The 21,331-nt window shown below is 41.6% G+C and overlaps 1 protein-coding gene across 8 annotated transcripts in view; it reads left to right on the forward strand.

Annotated features, from left to right (window-relative positions):
* SMC1B (structural maintenance of chromosomes 1B) overlaps positions 1-21,331 on the forward strand; it is an 86,844-nt gene that overhangs the window by 8,376 nt on the left and 57,137 nt on the right. For 2 of the 8 annotated variants that reach the window (XM_058741016.1, XM_058741020.1), the window contains exons 1-5: positions 68-246; positions 14,966-15,154; positions 17,619-17,731; positions 17,819-18,022; positions 20,973-21,211. In XM_058741016.1, coding sequence (XP_058596999.1) covers positions 138-246; positions 14,966-15,154; positions 17,619-17,731; positions 17,819-18,022; positions 20,973-21,211 — 854 coding nt within the window. In that variant the 5' untranslated portion in view covers positions 68-137. Of the gene's footprint in view, positions 1-67; positions 247-1,557; positions 1,667-1,834; positions 1,855-14,965; positions 15,155-17,618; positions 17,732-17,818; positions 18,023-20,972; positions 21,212-21,331 lie in introns of those variants that run through there. The other 6 variants (XM_058741021.1, XM_058741018.1, XM_058741019.1 and 3 more) reach the window with 6 other exon arrangements.

A 21,331-nucleotide genomic window follows, 5' to 3' on the forward strand; every position in this document is an offset into this window, starting at 1 on the left:
ACGTAAACAACCCGGTTGCTTGGGAACGGCGCGGCGCTCGCCGGAGTCTCGCTCTCCTCTCGCGAGATGCCGCAAGCACTTCCCGCGCTTTCCCGCCGGCGTGTGCGGACGCCGCTTGAGGCGCGGAGGGCGCAGCCATGGGCCGTTTGGAGGTGTTGCTCGTGGAGAACTTTAAGTCGTGGCGGGGCCGCCAGGTCATCGGCCCCTTCAGGAGGTTCACCTGCATCATCGGCCCCAACGGCTCCGGTAACTGGGACCCTGAACGCCTCTGCCCTCCCGGGTCACCCAGAACCCATTCTGCCCGAGGGGACGTAACGTGGGGGCGGCCTAGCATGCTGGACGCGGGGCGGTTACGGCCCGTGGGCCTCCGCCAACCCCCCGGGCGCCCACCCCCCCGCCCTGAGCCCCCGGGTGCCTACCTTCACCCTCGTCCTCCACCCCCAGCCCCCCGCCCCACACGGTGCCCCGGCCCCCGCCGCCAGGTGCCCGCCCGCAGCCCCCGGCCCTCCGCCAACCCCGCGGGCGCCAACCCCCGCCCTGCGTCCCCCGCCGCCAGGTGCCCACCTTCGCTCTCGTCCTTCACCCCGACCCGACCCCCACCCCCGCCGGGTGCCCCCGGCCCTCCGCCAACCCCGCGGGCGCCAACCCCCGCCCTGCGTCCCCCGCCGCCAGGTGCCCACCTTCGCTCTCGTCCTCCACCCCGACCCCACCCCCACCCCCGCCCGGTGCCCCCGGTCCTCCGCCAACCCCCCCCCTCGGGGCGCCAACCCCCGCCCAGCGCTCCCGGCCCCCCCGCCGGCTGGGACCCCCAGCCTCCACCCCCAATCCTCCACAAACCTCCCGAGCGCCCACCCCCGCCGCTGGGTGCCCACCGTCGCCCCCAGCCCTCCGCCAACCCCCCCCCGGCGGACCACCCCCTCTCTGTGCCCCCAGCCACCAGGTGCCTTCCGCCCCAGGGCCTCGTCCACCACCCCCAGCCCTCCGCCACCAGCCCCGCCCGCCCCAACTCCCACCCAGCGCTCTTGGCCCTTCCCCCTCCTGAACCGTGACCCCTCCGCCCCAGTCCCAGCCCCTCCAACAACCACGCGGGGCGCAGACTCCCACCCTGCGCTCCCGGCCCAACGCCGCTGAGACCCCCCACTTTCCACCCCCAGCACCCGGCCCTCCGCCCACGCCTGCCCTGTGCCCCCAGACCCCGCCGCCGGGTGCCCACCCTTGCCCTTCGCCCCCACCCCTCCGTCGCCTGACCCTCTACTTCCAGCCCCTGCCGCTTGCTCTCTGCCGCCCGCCCCCCGCCCTCTGGCGTCCGGACCCAGACCCTCCACCCCTTGGTCCCCGCGCCCTCTGCAGCGGGGCCACGACCCCTCCTGCACACCAACCCCGGGTTTGTCCAGGCCCCTCCTCTCCTTTGCGCTGGCTCCCGGAGCTTCGCCGCGGCTTCTCCCGCCCTCCTAGTTAGTTCCCTCTTGTCACCAGCGCGCTGTGACGGCGCACACGCGGGTTGTGTCTTTCCCCACAGCGTCCGCTCATTTCAGTTATAAAGCCAGGTTACCGTACAGCAAGCAGGTTCGGGATTCCAGACTCGGCCACCTTTCGCCACCCGTGTAACTTAGCTTCTTACACGTCCCGCAAAGCACAAGGCACAAAAAAGCCAGATGAACCGGAGGTAGGAAGCCAACCAGCCCACCCTGGAGTCCGTCTGAGCGCCCTGTTGAGAGGAGGCCTCTGTCAGGGTCTCTGCTCAGTACCTCCCGCTTTCTAAGTCCAAGCGGAGAAGGACCTCTGTTCTTTCCTAAGATCAACCCTGCAGAGCCTTCCACCAGCTGCCGTTTTGAAGTGGTCAGACATAGAGGGGTCAGTGTCTGGGGAGTCTGACACCTGGCTGCAGAAATCCTCCTTTTTTAAAAAACGTTTGTTTTGAGACAGAGCGTAAGCAGGGGAGGGGCAGAGAGAGAGGGAGGCACAGAATCCGAAGCAGGCTCCAGGCCCTGAGCCGTCAGGACAGAGCCCAACGTGGGGCTCGAACCCACAAGCCGCGAGATCGTGACCCCAGCCGAAGTCGGAGGCTCAACCGACTGAGCCACCCAGGCCCCCTCCCACCCTCTTTTTTTTTTTTTTCTTAATTGAGCGAGAGAGATGGAGAGAGCGTGCAGGCCTCACGTGCCCAAATGGGGGAGGGCAGGGGGAGAGGGAGGGAGAGACTCTTAAGCAGGCTCCACGCTCAGCTTGGAGCCCCCACAAGGCTTATTACCCTCCTGATGGTGAGATCACAACCTGAGCAGAAATCAAGAGTCAGAGACTTACCCGACCGAGCCTCCCAGGTGTCCCCCACATCCTCTCTTTTTAAAGGGGTTTGATCAGGCCTGGCCTTTGCCGTCCTCTCTCTTTCCTTCTGCTGGTTATCAGTTCTGACTGTGTCACCGGCTGATGCTGGTCTGGGCGATATCCGGTCTCAGCTGCAGTGCCCTGAGCTGCTCTGTTGTTGACACAGGCCCCTGCTTGACGTGAGTGGCTCTGTCTTACTCTCTACACTTCTCCTCTCCATCCCCTTCCCTTCCTCATCCAAAGACGGAGAGTGAGATCTGAAGGAAATAATTGGTTCTAAGGAGGCTGAACAACATTTTGGATTCAAGGAACTTTCTACACAGGAATATTGTAATAATAATGGCATGCATGGAGTCTCACCAAGTTCCTGGCACCCCTATTTCTGTTTAACCCTCGTAAATGGGTATTATCCCATTTTATGGTTTAGGAAACAGGTTCAGAGGGGCCAGATGACTTTCCAAGGTTGCCCAGTAAGGGGCAGAGCCTGGACTTGAGTTCCGAGTTCGGGCCTGGCCAGGCTCCCCACTGCTCTGTGATAAGAAACAAGAGATGTAATGACCCCAGCTGCTGGAGGGCCTGAAATGATAATTACTTTGAGATTTTTCCTAACTCTCGAGTCTTCTTTTGGCTTCTCAGTCCAGATTTCCTTTCTGAGCCCGGAAACCATTCTTGGGTTGAAAGATAATGTTTGCCTGAATAAATTAACTTATTTGACAGACCTTGAGTAGGAAACTGAAATTTGTGTTTTCCTGGCACTCCAACCTGACGTATAATTATTGTGAAACTTCTGTTGCTTTATAAAGATAACTACTGTTTAATGTTTTCTTTGCAGTTAGTGTATGTGAAAGAATACGTGAGCTTGGAAATATGCACATAATTGAGGATTTTCATGCATCTTCTGTGTAATATACTTCCTCATTCACGCTTGATTCTGTTGTCAAAAAGACACTGAAAAGATAATTATTATAAACATTCCTTATGTTCTTACCCTAACCTTCACTCATGTATCAGGTTACCAGACCCACCGTCGGTTGATTTTCTTCACCTTTTAACTGGTGATTATGTGAAGGGTTGCTCAATTGTGTTTTGTACTTACAACAGTGTAATATTTTGAGTGTGTGTTTACATGAAATCTTATACTACAGTCAGCCTAAAATACTTGCCCATTACCACCCAAGATCCTGTTGAAGTGATGTTTTGAACCTTTTAAAACTAGTGCCAAACTGTAAGTTTCAAAATATTCTTACCTCTTATCTTAATTCAACAATACATATTGTGATTAACAACAAATCTTAAGGTTATTGTGAGAATGCCTTCACAAATTCCTCTTGTCCCGGTGTCCTGGAAGCTGCACTTCCCTCTTGAGAATTTGTGGTAACCCAGAGACTTTACTTAGAACCATAGAAAGCCAGTCATGGATTCTTTTAGCATTGCCTTTAATATAATCTCTCTACAACAAAAATTTCTGGTTTACTTATTGCTGAATTTTGCATGAGCTATTCACATTCTCCTTCTATACGAAGGCTAAAATTCAGTATAATACTCATCCAAGACTAATTTAATGGGTGGTATTTCATTTATATTCATTTGAACACTTGTTAATAAGTCATCTTTTAATAAATAATCTTACGGAATTACTGGCACATTTAGGTAGATTTTATTAAACCAATTGATAATTACCTGTTACATCCATTTTCTCTTAAACTTCAATTTAGCTAGTTAGTCATACTTTTTGTAATAATTTCCTATTGTCACCACCTGTCAAAATTTGGCATGTTCTCATTTGTTTTTAGTAAATCTAATGTTGATTTTTTGTGGTAGTGGGAAAAATCTCATTTTGATTTTAACCTTAGTGTTCTCCACTTGAATTTAGCAAATAGTTTTTGCATATACATAGTGTTAGAAGCAGAAGAAGGTATGTATTATAAGACAGCTTCTGCTCTCAAGGTTTAGGGAGTATAAGAAAGTACACTAATTGAAATAGGAGACCCAGTAACATTGTTTATGGAACTTTAAGCAAGGAAAATACTAGATCTGATTTGGGGAGGTATGGACAAGAAGAGGTCAAGATTAGGGAAGGTTTTCTAGAGGAATTATCATTTGAACTGGCTCAGAGTAAAGAGTATTTTTCCAGGGGTTTGGGAAGGTCTGTCAGTGGGACAGCTCATAGTCCAAATTGGCGAGAATGTGTAGAGGAGCGGCAGGATATAACGTTGAAATCCTTTTGGGTCAGTCCTTGCCAGGGTGATATATTTAACTTTATGGAAGAAAATGGTAGACTTTGAAGCATATTTAGCAGAGAAGTTCTACAAGTGTACCTGAGTCCTCTCCACCTCTGTTTTAAATCCTTCCCCCTTTTATTTTGTAATTCTTTCTCTGGATTTTATCTTTCTCCCTTATTGGGTAGTTTTCATTGGCATTAATACATGTCTTATTATCACTCTTATAACATAGAGGGTATATAGCTGTATGAAAAGAAAGTATAGTACAATGTTAATTGTAGAATTTAGTGGTAAATGTATGGGTGTTTACTATGAAATTCTTTCAACTTTCTTGTAAGTTTGAAAATTTTATAGGGGCGCCTGGGTGACTCAGTTGGTTAAGCATCTGACTGTTGATTTTGGCTCAGGTCATGATCTTACTATATCATAGGATTGCACTTTGGGCACAGCGTGGAGTGTGGAGCCTGCTTGGTACTCTCTCTCTGCCCCACTTGCGCTCGCTCTCTCTGCCTCTCTCAAAATAAATAAGTTGAAAAAAAATTTTTATGAAACGCTTGGGGGAAAATCCCTTGAACTTCACTGTCTCTTTAGGCTATTGCCCCAATTTATCAATACAGTGAAACTCTTTGAGCCATTCTCAATGCTCTTGATTCAGTTTTCAAGTGTGATTTCAAGTTTTCAAGCTCTACTGAAATTTCTCTATGTCACTGTTGACCTACATCTTGTAAGAGTCAGTGGCCAATTTCCTATCCTCATTCCCTTTGATATATCAGTGGTATTTCATTCACTTAAAAATGATGGAATGCCTACTGTATGCCATGTACCATTCTCATCAGTGAACAAACATAAAAATCCCTTTCCATATAGAACTTACATTCAAAGGTGGAGAGACAGACAACAAACTAAATATGAAAAGTATATAGAATATTAAAGTGTTAAGTAATAAGGAGAAAAATAGAAACAGAGATAGGAAGTACTGGGGGTGTTTTTAAAGAAGTTGGTCAAGGGAAGGTCTTGCTGTCTAGGTGGCATGATAGATCACATTTCATCCCTCCCTTGGGTCACTTGGCTCTTTTTGACTTTGTGTACCAACTAGGTTTTCTCCTGTTTCACTGGCAAGCCCTCAGTTATTGGCTGCTTCTCCCCTGGGTCTCTTAAGCACTAGAATCCTCCCACCCCCTGGAAATAGGTCCTTTGTCTTTCTCTTCCCTGTGTTCTTTTCCCACATGATCTTACTCAGTTTCATGGCTTCAAATGCCATCTTTACGCTACCGACTTCCAAAATTATATATCTAGCCTATAATATTCAGCATATTTTCATTTTTTGCTACTTCTAGTAGACCTAGAAGTCGCCTAGCTGGCTCAGTCAAGTTCAGACCCCACGTTGGGCATAGAAATTAATGCCCACGTTGGGCATAGAAAATAAAATCTAAAAAAAATAAAGTACTGTAATCAGAAAGAGTAGCAAATTTCCTCTCCCCCACTTCCATGAGACAAACTTATTCCTTCCTAGGTCTTACCTGCTTGGTAAGGGATGCAGTTTACTCATTTATTCAGACCAGAAACCCAGAGCCATTCTTTATTCCTCCTTCTACGCTCCACTTCCCTCATTTAATCTTCTATAAATCCTAATAACTCTACCTCTGAAATACATCCTGAATCCAGTTGTTTGTTGCCATTTTTCGCCACTTCACAATCGAAGATGCTAGAGCTCTCATTTGGACTATTGCTATAACCTCCTAACACATCCGTCTGCTTGCTTCCTTGTCTCCCTACAATTCATTTTCACAGCACCCAGAGTGAGTGGTTAACAAACAAAGGAAATCTATAAATCAGAGCGCTGCCTAGCTCAAAACTCTCGAATGGCTTTCCCCCACACTTGGAATGAAATCCGGTATTTCTACCATGATCCACAAAGGCCTTTATGATCTGGCCTCTGTGTATTTCTCTTCTTTAATACTCTTTTTCGCTGTATTTACTATGCTTTGGTCAGAATTGCTTTTCTTTTTTGCCTTCCTTACACAGACCAAGCTTCTTTCCATTTCAGGGTCTTAGCATATGCTGTTCCTTGGACTTAGAATGCTTTACTCCCAGAGTTTCATATGGCTGCCACCCAAATGAATTCTCCGTCATCTTTAAATAAATTCTCCCTGTCACACCCAGAACACTACCAGTCTGGGCCAGTTCTGCCTCCTTAATAACCTGTGCTCTTCCCTCTTTTGCCACTACTCTCAGGGTTTCAGGCTCTCATCATTTCTTCCCTGGATTAATGCAGTAATCTTTTAGCTGAGTTCCCAATCTTTGGTCTTACCCTACTTTAATCTATGTGCCACTCTGTTCCCTCAGTAATCTTCATTTGTTTCCACAAGAAAGAAGATCCATTTTATTTCTTGATAGATGAGGAAAAGACATTTGAAAAAATTCAATACCTAAAAGGCTGATGGGTTCAAATTAAACAGTTTTGGTTAGATTCCATCATAGGTGATGTTGTGTATTTCTCATGGTATTACATCACATAACACCTATTTGTTTTACCACTAGTGATGCTAAGATTGACCCCTGGATTAGGGTGGTGACAGTGATCACTACATTGTACAATTAGTTTTTCCCTTCTAACTAGTCTGGTCTACTAGTGTTGCTTTGACATTATACAAATGTTCTTTATCAAGCATTTACCCAAGTTTTTAAAATTTTATTAAGTTTTAAATTTTAATATGATACAGTGTTTGAAAAATTCTATACATTGCTCAGCATTCATCATGATAGGTATACTCTTTAATCCCCTTTACTCCCCATAACCTATTTCACCCATCCCTCTACCATCTATCCTCTGGTAACTATGTTTGTTCTCTATACTTAGTGTTTCTTGGTTTGTCTCTCTCTCTCTCTCTTCCTTTGTTCCTTAAATGCCACATGAGTGAAATCATATGGTATTTGTCATCCTCCGATTTATTCCACTTAACATTGTACTCTCTAGCTCCATCCATGCTGTTGCAAATGGCAAGATATCATTCCTTTTTATGACTGGGTGCTACTCCATTGTATATACATGCCACGTCTCCTTCATCCATTCATCAGTTGATGGACACCTGGGCTGCTTACATACCTTGACCAATGTAAATAACGCATCTATAAACATAGGGGTACATATATCATTTTGAGTTAGTGTTTTTGTATTCTTTGGGTAAATATCCAGTAGTGTGATTACTGGATTATAGGGTAGATCTATTTTTAATTTTTTGAGGAACCTCTATACTGGTTTTCAGAGTGCTGCACCAGTCTGCATTCCCACCAACAGTGCACAAGGGTTTCTTTTTCTCCACATCCTGGCCAACACCTGTTGTTTCTTGTGCTTTTGATTTTAGCCACTGTGGCAGGTGTGAGGTGATACCTCATTGTAGTTTTGATTTGCATCTCCCCGATGATGAGTGATGTGGAACATCTTTCCATGTGTCTGTTGACCATCTGGATGTGTTCTTTGGAGAAATGTCTGTTCATGTTGTCTGCGCATTTTCAATTGGATTATTTGTATTTTGGGTGTTGAGTTGTATAACTTCTATATATATTTTAAATAGTAATCATTTACTATGTCATTTGCAAAGATCTTCTCCCATTCCACAGGTTGTCTTTTGGTTTCATTAATTGTTTGCTGTGCGGAAGCTTTTTTTTTTTTTTTTTTTTTTTGATGTAGTTCCAATAGTTTATTTTTGCTTTTATTTCCCTTGCTTCAGGGGACCTATCTAGAAACTATTGCTACAGCTGATGTCAGAGACATTACCCTGTGTGCTACCCAGATGGTTTTAATGCCAAATAATATTTATGACTGAATCAGCATTTCATTAAGGTTTATAAAACTGAGGCTTTTTTTTTTTTAAAGCTTATTTATTTTGAGAGAGAACATGCATGTGCATACTTGTGTGTGAGCAGTGTAGGGATGGGGGTGGGGGGACAGAGAACCCTAAGCAGAAAATCTCTGTGCTCACAGCGCAGAGCCCAATGTGGGGTTTAATCCCACAAACGATGAGATTACGACCTGAGCTGAAATCAAGAGTCAGACGTTTAACTCACTGAGCTACCCAGGTGCCCCCATTCAGTTTTAACATAACTATGTTTTCACTGTGCCCTGATTCTTGTCATTGCAAACATTTTTTCTTACTTTGAAAATAATTCCTAACATCACTAATATACTTATTTGCTTAAATCTATAATACAGAGAAAATGATCTTAAAACTACCAATGCCAGTATCATTACAAACAATAAAGACACTAAAGGAGATTTAAAGTTCTTTTATACTTCTTTTTGGTGCTTGAAATACAGCCCACTAAGAATGTACAGTCAGAATTTTGTGATCTGAAGTCCCTTGAAATAAACCATTTCTCAATATGGCTATCACCAATTTAATATTCACTTAAGTTTACTTGTTTCTGTTTTTGAATTTTTATTTTTAATTTTTTTGGAGAGAATCTTAAGCAGACTTAAGATACCGATGTGGGCCTCAAATCATGATCCTGAGATCATGGCTTGAGTCGGACGCTTAACCGACTGAGCCACCCAGGCGCCCTTCATTTATAGAATTTTTAAATTTTAGTTTTTTTTTTTAAAAAATGACAATACATACACATATTTCAAAGCTCAAAACTCTATATGAAAGTATACACCAAGAGATCTTGCTTCTGTACCGTTCCCCCGTCAGGTAGGGTCCCAACAGGAAGCAGGTGGCACACTCAGATGAGGACAATTTGTGGAAGATTTGTTTACAAAGGGAGTAATTACAAATGTGTGTAAGGCTATAAAGGAATTGGAAGGACTAGAGGAATTGCAGGGTTAGCATGATGGATCTGTCACCACCCAAGGCCCAGAGAGGAAGGAACCCAGAAGGAAATTTGAAAGGGTGGTGACCTGTAGAAAGACACAGCTAACTAGAAGCCACCTCACAGAGAGAGAAGTAAGGGAATAAATACCCTGACCCTATTCTTTTCCTTCCCTCCTGCCAGAGCTCCCCATTGGCCCAATCCAAGTAGAAGCCAAAAGGCATGAGAACCTATTGATACAGGGCAGAAAGCAGGGGAGAAAATGGACCAGGAGGAGCTCCTGGGTGGCTTAGTTGGTTAAGTGTCCAACTCTTGATTTTGGCTCAGGTCGTGATCTCATAGTTTAGTGGGTTCCAGCCCCATGTCAGACTCCGTGCTGATGGTGTGGAGCCTGCTTGGGATTCTCTGTCTCTCTCTCTGTCCCTCCCCTACTTGTGCTGACTCTGTCTTTCTCAAAATAAATAAATAATAAATAAATAAACAAAATTAAAAAAAAAAAAAAAAGAGAGAGAGAAAAGAAAAGAAAATGGACCAGGAGAGGCAGACAGGTATCCAACTCAGTTTCCATGTCCTGCTCTTCACCTTGTATAGATGACCATTCATTTCTTGATTGTCTTTCAGTGTTTTCTTTTTGCAGATGCAAGCAAATATGTATGTATTGCTATCTCTAACTCCTCACTTCTCATTACATCAAAGTTCATAGTTAGTTTTTTACTATATATGCTGTTATGCACTTTTTTTACTTACTATATCCTCTTTTTTTTTTTTTTTTTAATTTTTTTTTTTTTCAACGTTTTTTATTTATTTTTGGGACAGAGAGAGACAGAGCATGAACGGGGGAGGGGCAGAGAGAGAGGGAGACACAGAATCGGGAACAGGCTCCAGGCTCCGGGCCATCAGCACAGAGCCCGACGCGGGGCTCGAACTCACGGACCGCGAGATCGTGACCTGGCTGAAGTCGGACGCTTAACCGACTGCGCCACCCAGGCGCCCCACTATATCCTCTTCTGTTCTCTTTCTGCTGTGTAATTCTCCATTGTGTAGCTGTTATACAGCTATTTCAAGCATTCCCTTAATTTTTGGACACTTGAGTTGTTTCCAGTCTTTTTCTGTTAGAAACAACCTGTAACGAATTGCATAATTGTGTATTTGCCATTGTACAGTTGTGCACATAAATCAGGGAGATAGATTTTTAGAAGTGGAATTGCTGGCTCAAAAGATGAATGGATTTAGGTGAAGTGTTAGTTTCCAAAATATATACAGAAGCTAAACAACTCAACACCCAAAAATCAAATAGTCCAATTAAAAATGGGCAGACAGCATGAACAGACATTTCTCCAAACCCATCCAGATGGTCAACAGACACGTGAAAAGATGCTCCACATCACTCATCATCGGGGAGATGCAAATCAAAACTACAATGAGGTATCACCTCACACCTGCCACAGTCGCTAAAATCAAAAGCACAAGAAACAACAGGTGTTGGCCAGGGTGTGGAGAAAAACCCTTTTGCGCTGTTGGTGGGAATGCAAACTGGTGCAGCCACTGTGGAAAACAGTATAGAGATTCCTCAGAAAGTTAAAAACAGAACTAGCCTATGATCCAGCAATCGCACTACTGGGTATTTACCCAAAGAATACAAAAACACTAATTTGGGGGCACCCGAGTGGCTCAGTCAGTTAAGCGTCCAACTTCAGCTCAGGTCACGATCTCACGGTTGTGAGTTTGAGCCCTGCATCAGGCTCTGTGCCGACAGCTCAGAGCTTGGAGCCTGCTTCAGATTCTGTGTCTCCCTCTCTCTCTGCCCCTCCCCTGCCCACTGTCTCTCTCTCTCTTTCTCTCAAAAATAAATAAAAATTTTAAAAAAACCCACAAATTCGAAGGGATATTGCACCCCTATGTTTATAGATGCATTAGTTACATTGGCCAAGATATGTAAGCAACCCAGGTGTCCATCAAGTGATGAATAAAGAAGTGATATATATATATCACTTATATTTATATATATTTATATTATATTATAATATATTATATATAATATAAATATATATCTATATACAATAAATAAATATATATTTATATATAATATATTATAAATATTATGTATATTTATAATATATATATAATATTTACATTTATATATCCACACACACATACATATATATACCACATACTACATACATACATATATGCATACATACATGTATACATACACACGGTGGAATATTATTCAGCCATAAAAAATGAAATCTTGCCATTTGCAAAGACATACATGGAACAAGAGAGTATAATGCTAAGTGAAATAAGTCAGAAAGACAAATACCATATGATTTCATATGTGGAATTTAAGAAACAACAAGTGAACAAAGCAAAAAAGAGACAAACCAAGAAACAGATTCTTAACTATAGAGAAGAAACAGATGGTTACCAAAAGGGAGGTATGTAGGGGGATTGAAAAAATAGGTAAAGGGGATTAAGAGTATGCTTATCATGATGAGCGTGGTGTAATATATGAAACTATTGAATCACAGTATTGTATACCCGAAGTTAATATATGTTAACTCTACTGGAATTCAAATAAAAAATAAAGATGAGTGGACTTATAATTTCATTAGCCATTGCCGAATTTCCCCTCTATAGGAGTTGTATCATTTTGTAACTCCGACAACGATATATGAAAGGGTATGTTTCCCTTCTGCCTCACCAAAGGCACGTGTTTTCAAAGTTTTGGATTTTTGCCAGTACGATAGAACTGGTAGTCGATACAGTTTTAATTTATATTTCTCTTATTATGACTGAGCTTAAGTATCTTTTCATATGTTTAGGCGCCTTTTATATTTTTCTCTGAATTGCCTTTTTATATCCTTTGCTCATTTTTCTGGTGGGTTATTGTCTGAGAAATCTTGATAAAACATGTCTGAAAAATTCACTGCTATTCCTAAAATCCTCCAATGGTTTCACATCATCCTCAGCATAAGGTTTAACCTCTCTCTTACCATTTTCAACCTGGTAAGCTCTGCTCCACCTATATAAAATCATTTGCCATTTTTTACTGAAATGGTACCATGCTCTCTTACTTCTCGGTACCTATGGCCAAGCTGTTGTCTTTTCCTGGAGTGGCATGTTTACCCCCTCCCCAAACTTCTTAATTACCCTTTAAAACTTAGCCCCGAATCATCTCCTGCTAAAGTCTACTCAGAGCCTCCAGGAGTTAGTGCTTCTCTTAAGTGTGTCTAGGTGTGTTAATTTTATTTTAGAACTTACTATAGTGGATTATAATTCTCTGCTTTTTGTTGGAAGAGTATATAGATTTTGGATTCAGACACCTCCAAAACATACAATTTGTTTGACTTTGAGTCTCTACTTTTTAACTTATGAAACAAATTAAAACCTACTTCATAGGATTGTTGCAAAGACTGGATAGCAGATGTAGGAGTACAGCTAGGAGACACCTGAAGTAACAAGGACTTGAATGGGCAGAAGGATGGGAAAGAAGGAGGAAATGGGGGGAGGATGTGCAGAATTGGAATGAAAAGGGACTTAGCATGTTAGTTAAGAAAGCAAATGAATGGAAATATTGAGGTTTGGAGACTGGAGAGTGATAGTGTAATTTTTATATCTTTGAGTGATGATGACCTAAAAGATAATTCTTCCAGAATTATTATTTTCCTTATGTTGATTTTGAGTTTTTACAGCAGAGGTCCCCTATCTGACCATTACCAAACTCGGTTTGTTTGTTCGTTTGTTCGTTTGTTCCTTCATTCATTCTTTTCAGCAGATGAGTCTTAAGCTAACACTGGCTGGTCAGTAGGCTCTTAAAATGTTTCCTGACCATCCTATCTGAAGTTATGTCTCCCAGTTACCCTCTATTCCATCACCCAGTTTATTTCCTTACTTATGATACTTAACTCTAGTATGGAATTGTTTTTTTTGGTCTTTTGTCTCTCTTAATAGAACATAACCTTCATTAGGCTGGGAGGTTTTTTGTCTTCTTCTTTTGCTATATCCTTAATAGCTATTAACATAATAGCTATTCAAAAGATATTAATGGAATAAATTAATTTGGGTAAGCTAGTGTTTATTTTAGGCAGATTTTAAATAAGGATTGATCAAAACTGGTTTCTCTTTAATTCTGTTACAGTGAGATTTAATTCAACTCCATTAGTATTCACTTTGTCCTATCTGGCTTATAATAGCTTTCAGTCAACCCAAAAAGCCACGTTTCATACCCAATCATTAATTGAAACTTAGCTAAATAAATTTATAGCATTTTAACCACTTCTGATTCTTTTTAGAAAGATTACAAACTGGGGCGCCTGGCTGGTTCAGTTGGTGGAGCATGCGAGTCTTGATCTCAGGGTTGTGGGTTCAAGCCAAGATCATAAACTTCTAAAACTAAGCCTACTTCCACTGGCTGGCAGCATTTTCTTTGTATTATCTTCCTCCTGTTCTGGCATTGGAAATTTAAGTTCCTTGCGGGTATGGGGGAAGGAATGTGATTGATTGATTGATTGATTGATTGATGGGTAGATAGATACAGATGGTGGTAGCAATGACACAGCACCTTGGAAATTGTCTTAGAGCAAACTGTGGGCTCATGATTGTAAAACAATTTGGCCTTTGGATCAGGAATGCCCAAGACTACACACCCCCCGCCCCCCGTTTCGGTGATTTGCTAGGAGGATTCACAGAACTCAGCGTGTAGTTGTACTCGGGATTGTTATGTGTTACAGCGAAAGGGAACAGAGCAAACTCAGCGAGAGGGAAGGCACGTGGGACAAACTGAAGAAACCAGGTACGAGGTTCTAAGCATCCTCCCCCAGTGGGGTCACACAGGACAGGCAACTCCTCCAGCAATACGTAGTGGCAATGTACATGAAATGTGGTCTACCAAAGAACCTCAAGCAAAGACTCGGTGCCCGGGATTTTTATTGGGGAATGGTCAGCTAGGTACCCTCTGTCTGGCACAAACCAAAATCTACCAAAATTCCAGACTCCTAAAAAGAAAACAGGCGAGGTGTCCAGCGTCAATCATGTCGTATGAACACTTTCGGCACAGTGAGACATTCTTATCAGAAAGCGGTGGAAACTCTCCCAAAATACAAATCCCCGGATGACAGCCAATCTTGGGAGCAGGCCTTTCAAGGGATTGCAGACTCAGACTTACTCTATAACTTTTCTGTACCGCCACCTCCTACAATCATAAGTATTCCGGCAACCTTATTCTAGTCCTTGGGATATCTTGGACATACTTAGCCATTTTTTAAAACAGGTGATAGTTAATCATAAAATGGAATGACTGAAATTCAGAGAAGTTAAATGAGTTGCCATAGTACAATATTTAATAATGGAAGAGAGTTGGGTTTAGATCCACTTGCTTAGATCCTTAAATTTAGGCCACTTAATACTCTGCCATAGCTGCATGGAAGAACGCAGTGATCTATATAAAATTGGTCACATGCATTTTAAACATAGACAAGACAGTACTACTCTTTAGACATGTGTATTGGCTATATTTCACTTCCATTGTTGGCTTCTTTTGTCTCTGGGCAAGGTTTTTTATTGTTAACGAGGGATAACTTTTCTCTCTGTCTTTTCTTTCCCAGGAAAATCTAATGTAATGGATGCACTTAGTTTTGTAATGGGAGAGAAAACAGCTAATTTAAGAGTGAAAAATATTCAAGAACTCATTTATGGAGCACATATTGGAAAACCTGTCTCTTCTTGTGCGAGTGTAAAAATTGTGTACGTGGAGGAAAGTGGAGAGGAGAAAACATTTACAAGGATTATCCGAGGTATTTTTTTTGTAGATACTTGCTTATGAGTCCTTTGATTTTTCAAAAGTTAAGTCAGATGACCTGTTTTTTAATTATTTGAAGGGTGTGATTTATTATTTCACTGGCATAGTAAACTAGAGATTTGGAGTTTTTTTGTTTTCCTCTCTCTCTTGGATTGCAAATCTCAGAAGTAAATGATAGAACCTGTATGAGTCTCCACTAAGACTCTTTTTAAAGCAGACATATTTGTTCATATTTCTCTACTGTCAAATAGAATTTTTCTACTGGTTATTAGGTTAAAATGATGGAAGTTCTTTACGTATGTTTAACTTTCTTAGTGGTGAACTGAGTGTATATATATATATATATATATACACACACACACACACACACACACACACACACACACACACATACTTACTAAAGTTTAGAGAAAGAGAGACCATGCATGTGTGTGTGAGCAGGGGAGGGGCAGAGAGAGAATCCCAAGCAGGCTCCACGCTGTCAGCAGGAGCCTGGCACAGGGCTCAGTCTTACAAGTCATGAGATCATGACCTGAGCCGAAACAAGAGTCATATGCTTAACCAACTGAGCTACCCAGATGCCCCTGTATTTTTGGTTTGTATAGAAAGTTTTTCTACCACTGAGTAGCAATTTGCGTGAAATATATGAATTTGTATTTTGTGATTTAAATCCTATAATTCCTGTTTCCTGAAGAAGCAAGATTGAGAGTTGTTTATGAATATCTTTTCTATATATGTTCAGAGTTTACAGAGCCTCCATAATATAGGCATGTCTTGGTTTTGGTTTTTTGTTTTTGATATTTCATTCTGGTCCACTAGAACATGGGCTTAATTTTCTAACGTATAAATACTATTTTATTAATAAATACTTGTATACCTATACCTTAATGTGTAATTTAAGTATTTTTACCACTTTATCACCTAGGTATCTTTATTGGTGAATTTTCTTTCTCACTTTTGGGTTTTTACTCAAAAGTCTCTGTTTCAGTAAGGATTCTCTAGCCTACTCTTTATTTACTAAATCGTCATAAATTTATTTTTCCCATCTTTATTGGGGTATAATTGACAGGTAAAAAACTGCATGTATTTAGGGGCACCTGGCTGGCACGGTTGGCAGAACATGTGACTCCTGAGCTTGAGGTTGTGGGTTTGAGCCCCAGGTTGGGCCTGGAGCTTACTTTAAAGGAAAAAGAAAAAGAAAAAATGTTAATTTCACAAAATTGCATGTATTTAAAACATGTATGTTTTAATATACATTGTGAAGTCAGTACCACAGTTGAGCTAATTAACATGTATCACCTTACGTAGTTACCGTTCTCTTTGCATGCAGGCACTACTGTTGCGTGTGTTTGTGGTGAGAATACTTGAGATCTACCCTCTTAGCAGATTTGAAGTTTATAATACAAATTGTTAACTGTAGTCACATTGCTATATACTAGATCCCCGGAACTTAGCATCTTGCATAACGGAAACTTTATAATACGTGACCAACATCTCCCCCCATTTTTTCTCCCCTTGGCCACTGGCATCCACCATTCTGTTCTGTTTCTATGAGTTTGACTATTTTAGATTCCACATATAGGTGCATTCGTGCAGTATTTCTGGGCTCTCTATTCTGTGCCATTGGTTTCTGTGTCTGTTTTTATGCCAGTGCCATACTGTTTGCATTACTGTGGCTTTGTAATATATGTTCAGACCAGAAGTGCAATGCCTCAGCTTTGTTTTTGCTCTTAGCCCATCTGTCTTAGTTTGTTTGGGCTGCTGTAACAAAACACCACAGACTAGATAGCTTATAAATAATAAAAACTTATTTCACAGTTCCGAAGGCTGGGAGTCCAAGCTCAGGTTGCCAGTATGGTCAGATGAGGGGCTCTCTTCTGGGGTGCATACAGCTCATTGTGTTCTCACATGGTGGAAGGAACTAGGGAGCTCTGTGGGGTCTCTTTTATAAGCCCACTAATCCCATTTATGAGGGCTCCACGGTCACAACTTAATCACCTCCCAAAGGCCCCACCTTCTAATACCGTTAAGGTTTCTACATATGAATTGGGGGGGGGGGGAGACATAAGCATTCATCCCGCAACACTATCATGTTTAAAATTGTAATGTCTGTTCTCTGTCACAGAAACTTCCATATCCCCTTCCCAGCTCTCTTTTACTTCTTAGCACTTAACACTTTCTCACATCTTTATTGTACTTACATATCTCATTTTTGTCTGCACTGTGGGATATATAAGCTCCTCGAGATCCAGACTGTCCTCCGTTTTGTTCACTGCTATAGAATTCTCCTTGGCATAGAGTAGACATTCAATAATTGTTGACTGATTAAATGCGTTTATTAATAACACCTATGTTGTCACATAACTGGCCACTTCAATAAGAAAAATAATTTTACTAACCTTTGAATAGTTGTTACGTGTCTGGTATTTATAGTTCCAATAACAGTTTTATTCTCTTAGGGGGATGCTCGGAATTTCATTTTGATGATAATCCCGTGAGTCGTTCTGCTTACATAGCCGAGTTGGAAAAGATAGGCGTAATGGTCAAAGCACGGAACTGTCTCGTTTTTCAGGTAAGGAGCTGTACTAGTTTAGTTGGCTCATGATTTTGAAAATGCATCCATATATTTTATGTTGATGTGCTTTACTGTTTTTGAAAGGGAACTGTAGAGTCGATTTCAATGAAAAAACCCAAAGAAAGAACCCAGTTTTTTGAGGAAATCAGCACTTCAGGAGAGCTCATAGGAGAATATGAGGAAAAGAAAAGAAAGTTACTGAAAGCTGAAGAGGATGCACAGTTTAATTTTAATAAGAAAAAAAATGCGGCTGCAGAGCGCAAACATGCAAAGTTAGAGAAAGAAGAGGTAAGGCGTCGTCGTGAAGATGAAACCAGGAACTGTTGGATACAAAGTCTTTTGTCTGTCAGCATTGCTAGGTATTGGCTTTGGGTTACCAAAAAGATTTTTTTTTTTATAATGTAAGACAAATAAGGCCCACTATTCATTAAAAATAAGCTTTTTGACGTAGTCTCTACTGTTTTGTTTCCTAAATAGGCATTGCTACCTGAAGTACAAAAATGTCTGATTTTCCCAACTAAAAATAAGCTTGAGGGGTGTATATCTTACATGGCATAGGCTTTCAACTTTTGGATCTTGTCCCTTTACACTCTTATAAATTCTTGAGGTCCCCAAAGAGTTTCTGACTGATATTTATTGTGTTTGAAATTAAAACTGAGAAATTTAAGAAATATATTATAATGATCAATGTAAAAACAGCAATAAGAAACATTACACGTTAATATAAAGAACATACTTTTATGAAAAATAATTGCATTTTGTAAAACTAACCAGAAGGGTGACGTTGTTTTACATATTTATAATCTCCTTAATATATGGCTTAAAGGAAGACAGGTGAATGCTCCTATCTCCTTCTGTATTAAATCTTATTTATGTTAAGGCCTAGCAGCTTTACCCACCATTGGCTTTTGCACCATCAGTGTAAATGTCAACACAATGAAAAAGGCAAATGAAGTCTTTCTATTATTATGGAAAGAGTTTTGACTTCAGGGGCTCCCTAAAAGGGTATTGGGAACCTCTAGGAGGCCAGAGGCATGCTTTGCATATGCTATTCTGTGGTATTTCTTGGTGCCCTTTACAATGCCTAGTAGAGTACCTCATTTATGGTTGATAGTTCTTTGCGTTTAGAGTGATCTTTGTCAGCGTACCTGGGTGGCTCAGTCAGTTAAGCATCCGATTTTGGCTCAGGTCATGATCTCGTGGTTCGTGGGTTTGAGCCCCACGTTGGGCTCTGTGCTGAGAGCTTGGAGACTCCTTCGGATTCTGTGTCTCCCTCTCTTTCTGCCCCTCCCCTGCTCACACTCTGTGTGTGTGTGTCTGTCTCCCTCAAAAATAAACATTAAAAAAAATTTAGATCTTTGTCAAATGCAAATCAGACTCTGTTCTCTTTTTTTTAATTTTTAAATGTTTATTTTTGAGAGAGAGCTAGCAAGCGTGAGTGGGGGAGGGGCAGAGAGGGAGGGAGAGAGAGAATCCCAAGCAGGCTCCTCGCTGTCAGTGCAGAGCCCAAGGTGGGGCTCGGACCCACGAACCATGAAATCATGACCTGAGCCAAAACCAAGAGTTGGACGCTCAATGGACTGAGCCACCAAGGCACCCCAAATTTTGTCTTTCTCTTGCACAAAACCTCCATCAGTGCAGTGCTTCCCACTAGTGTCCCTGTCCAGCCTACTGACCTAGACCATCACCCACCTCTCAAGCGTTGGTTTCCTCTACTCTCCCACCACACTGGCCTTTACTACTTATTGAACATACTGTCCTCACTTCTAGCTTGAAGCTTTTGCTATTTCCTCTGCTTGGATAGCTGTATGCCTGATTTTTTTCATGGCCAATACTCTCTCATTCAAGGTGTTTCATTGCCATTTTCTCAGGTAGGCATTTGCTATCCACACCCCCAATCTAAATTGGCCTTCCCCTCCCTGGTACGGTTGTATTACCCTATTGTTTCTTTTGTAACATCTATTGCTGCATGAAATTATCTTGTTTATTATTTGTTTGCTTGTTTAATCTCTAATCCCCCCCCTCCCGTTAGAACAACTAGATTATAAGCTTGTAAGAGCAGGGACTTTTTCTGTCTTCTTCCTTCCTATATTCCCAGCAACAGAGGCCTGGCACATAGTAGGCAGTCAGTAATATTTGAAGAAATAAAAGTGTTGTGTTTCTCACTGTGATGTTTGTTTCTTCATATTTTTACATGTGCGTATGTGTCCTTGGGTTTGTTAGTGGTAAGGGGTGGTATTGGTGAGAGTCAGACTACGTTTCTCATAATATACTGAAACAGCTTTCAGAAAGTAGAGTCGCAGAACATTAAACATTATGAGGACAGTTAGAATCGTTGAATTTCCTATTTGTTACAGTGTCATGGCAGGTGGCTTTTTACCTGTTACTTGGAATATGTCATTGATTAGGAGATTTTCTCTCAAGGCAGCCCATTCCTTTATTCCTTTATTAAGAGTACAAATGGTAAAGAAATTCTTCCATTGTCCATATACTTTAGAATTTTAATATTCCTGTTCTATTAATAGAAAAATTATATCTTATAGCAGGAATTTTACCCGGGATTCTTGGATTTAATGTTGCTAGGGACCTATAAGTCATTCAACTTTCTTCAGTTTACAAATGAGGAAACTGATAGCAGAAATGTTAATGGTGAGGCACCTGGGTGGCTCAGTTGGTTAAGTGTCCAGCTCTTGATTTTGGCTCAGGTCATGATCTCACAGTTTGTGAGATTGAGCCCTACATTGGGCTAAGCGCTGACAGTGCGGTGCCTTCTTGGGATTTTCTCTCTCTCTCTCTCTCTCTCTCTCTCTCTCTCACCCTCTCCTTCTCTCTCTGCCCCTCCCACATGCGTGTGCGGGCTCTCAAAATAAATAACTAGAAACTTTAAAAAAAAGAAACGTTAATGGACTTGCCATACTCTGAGGTCCAACGTCCAAACAGAAATGCGATGAGGACCCAGGTTAGCAGGTGCCACTTTGTTGTTCTTACCACCATATCACTGAGTATATGAGAATAAAATCTGGTTTACTGGTTTGTTGTGTATGTGTACACAGAAACCTCCAAATAATGCTACTTTTGACGAGCATTAACTTCATAAATTTGATAACTTGTGAATGATACTTAAATAATAAATAATTTGATTCCTTAGAGATCATCTGTTGGTACTCTCGCTGAGTTTATGAAAGGTCAACTTGAGGATATTCCCTTTTAACTGTTACTGAATTGTACTGTTTTATAGGCAGAACGTTACCAGAGTCTCCTTGAAGAACTGAAAATAAACAAAATACAATTACAGCTTTTCCAACTATATCATAATGAAAGGAAAATTCATTTTCTGAACACCGAGTTAGAGCGTGTGAACAGGAATTTGAGTGTCACAAAAGAGTCTCTTTCTGATCATGAAAACATAGTTAAAGCCAAGAAAAAGGAACATGGAGTGCTAACTAGAAAACTACAACAAACAGAAAAAGAGTTAAAGTGAGTTTTAAAACATAGTTATTAACAGTTAGGTTTTATGTGCATTGATAAAAAAATAAAAATAAGTGACATTTTGAAAGTTGATTTTTTAGATAAACTTTTTACTTTGGAATACTTTTA

The sequence above is a fragment of the Neofelis nebulosa genome, chromosome 8, assembly GCF_028018385.1.
Source record: "Neofelis nebulosa isolate mNeoNeb1 chromosome 8, mNeoNeb1.pri, whole genome shotgun sequence".
Taxonomy (NCBI): Eukaryota; Metazoa; Chordata; class Mammalia; order Carnivora; family Felidae; genus Neofelis; species Neofelis nebulosa.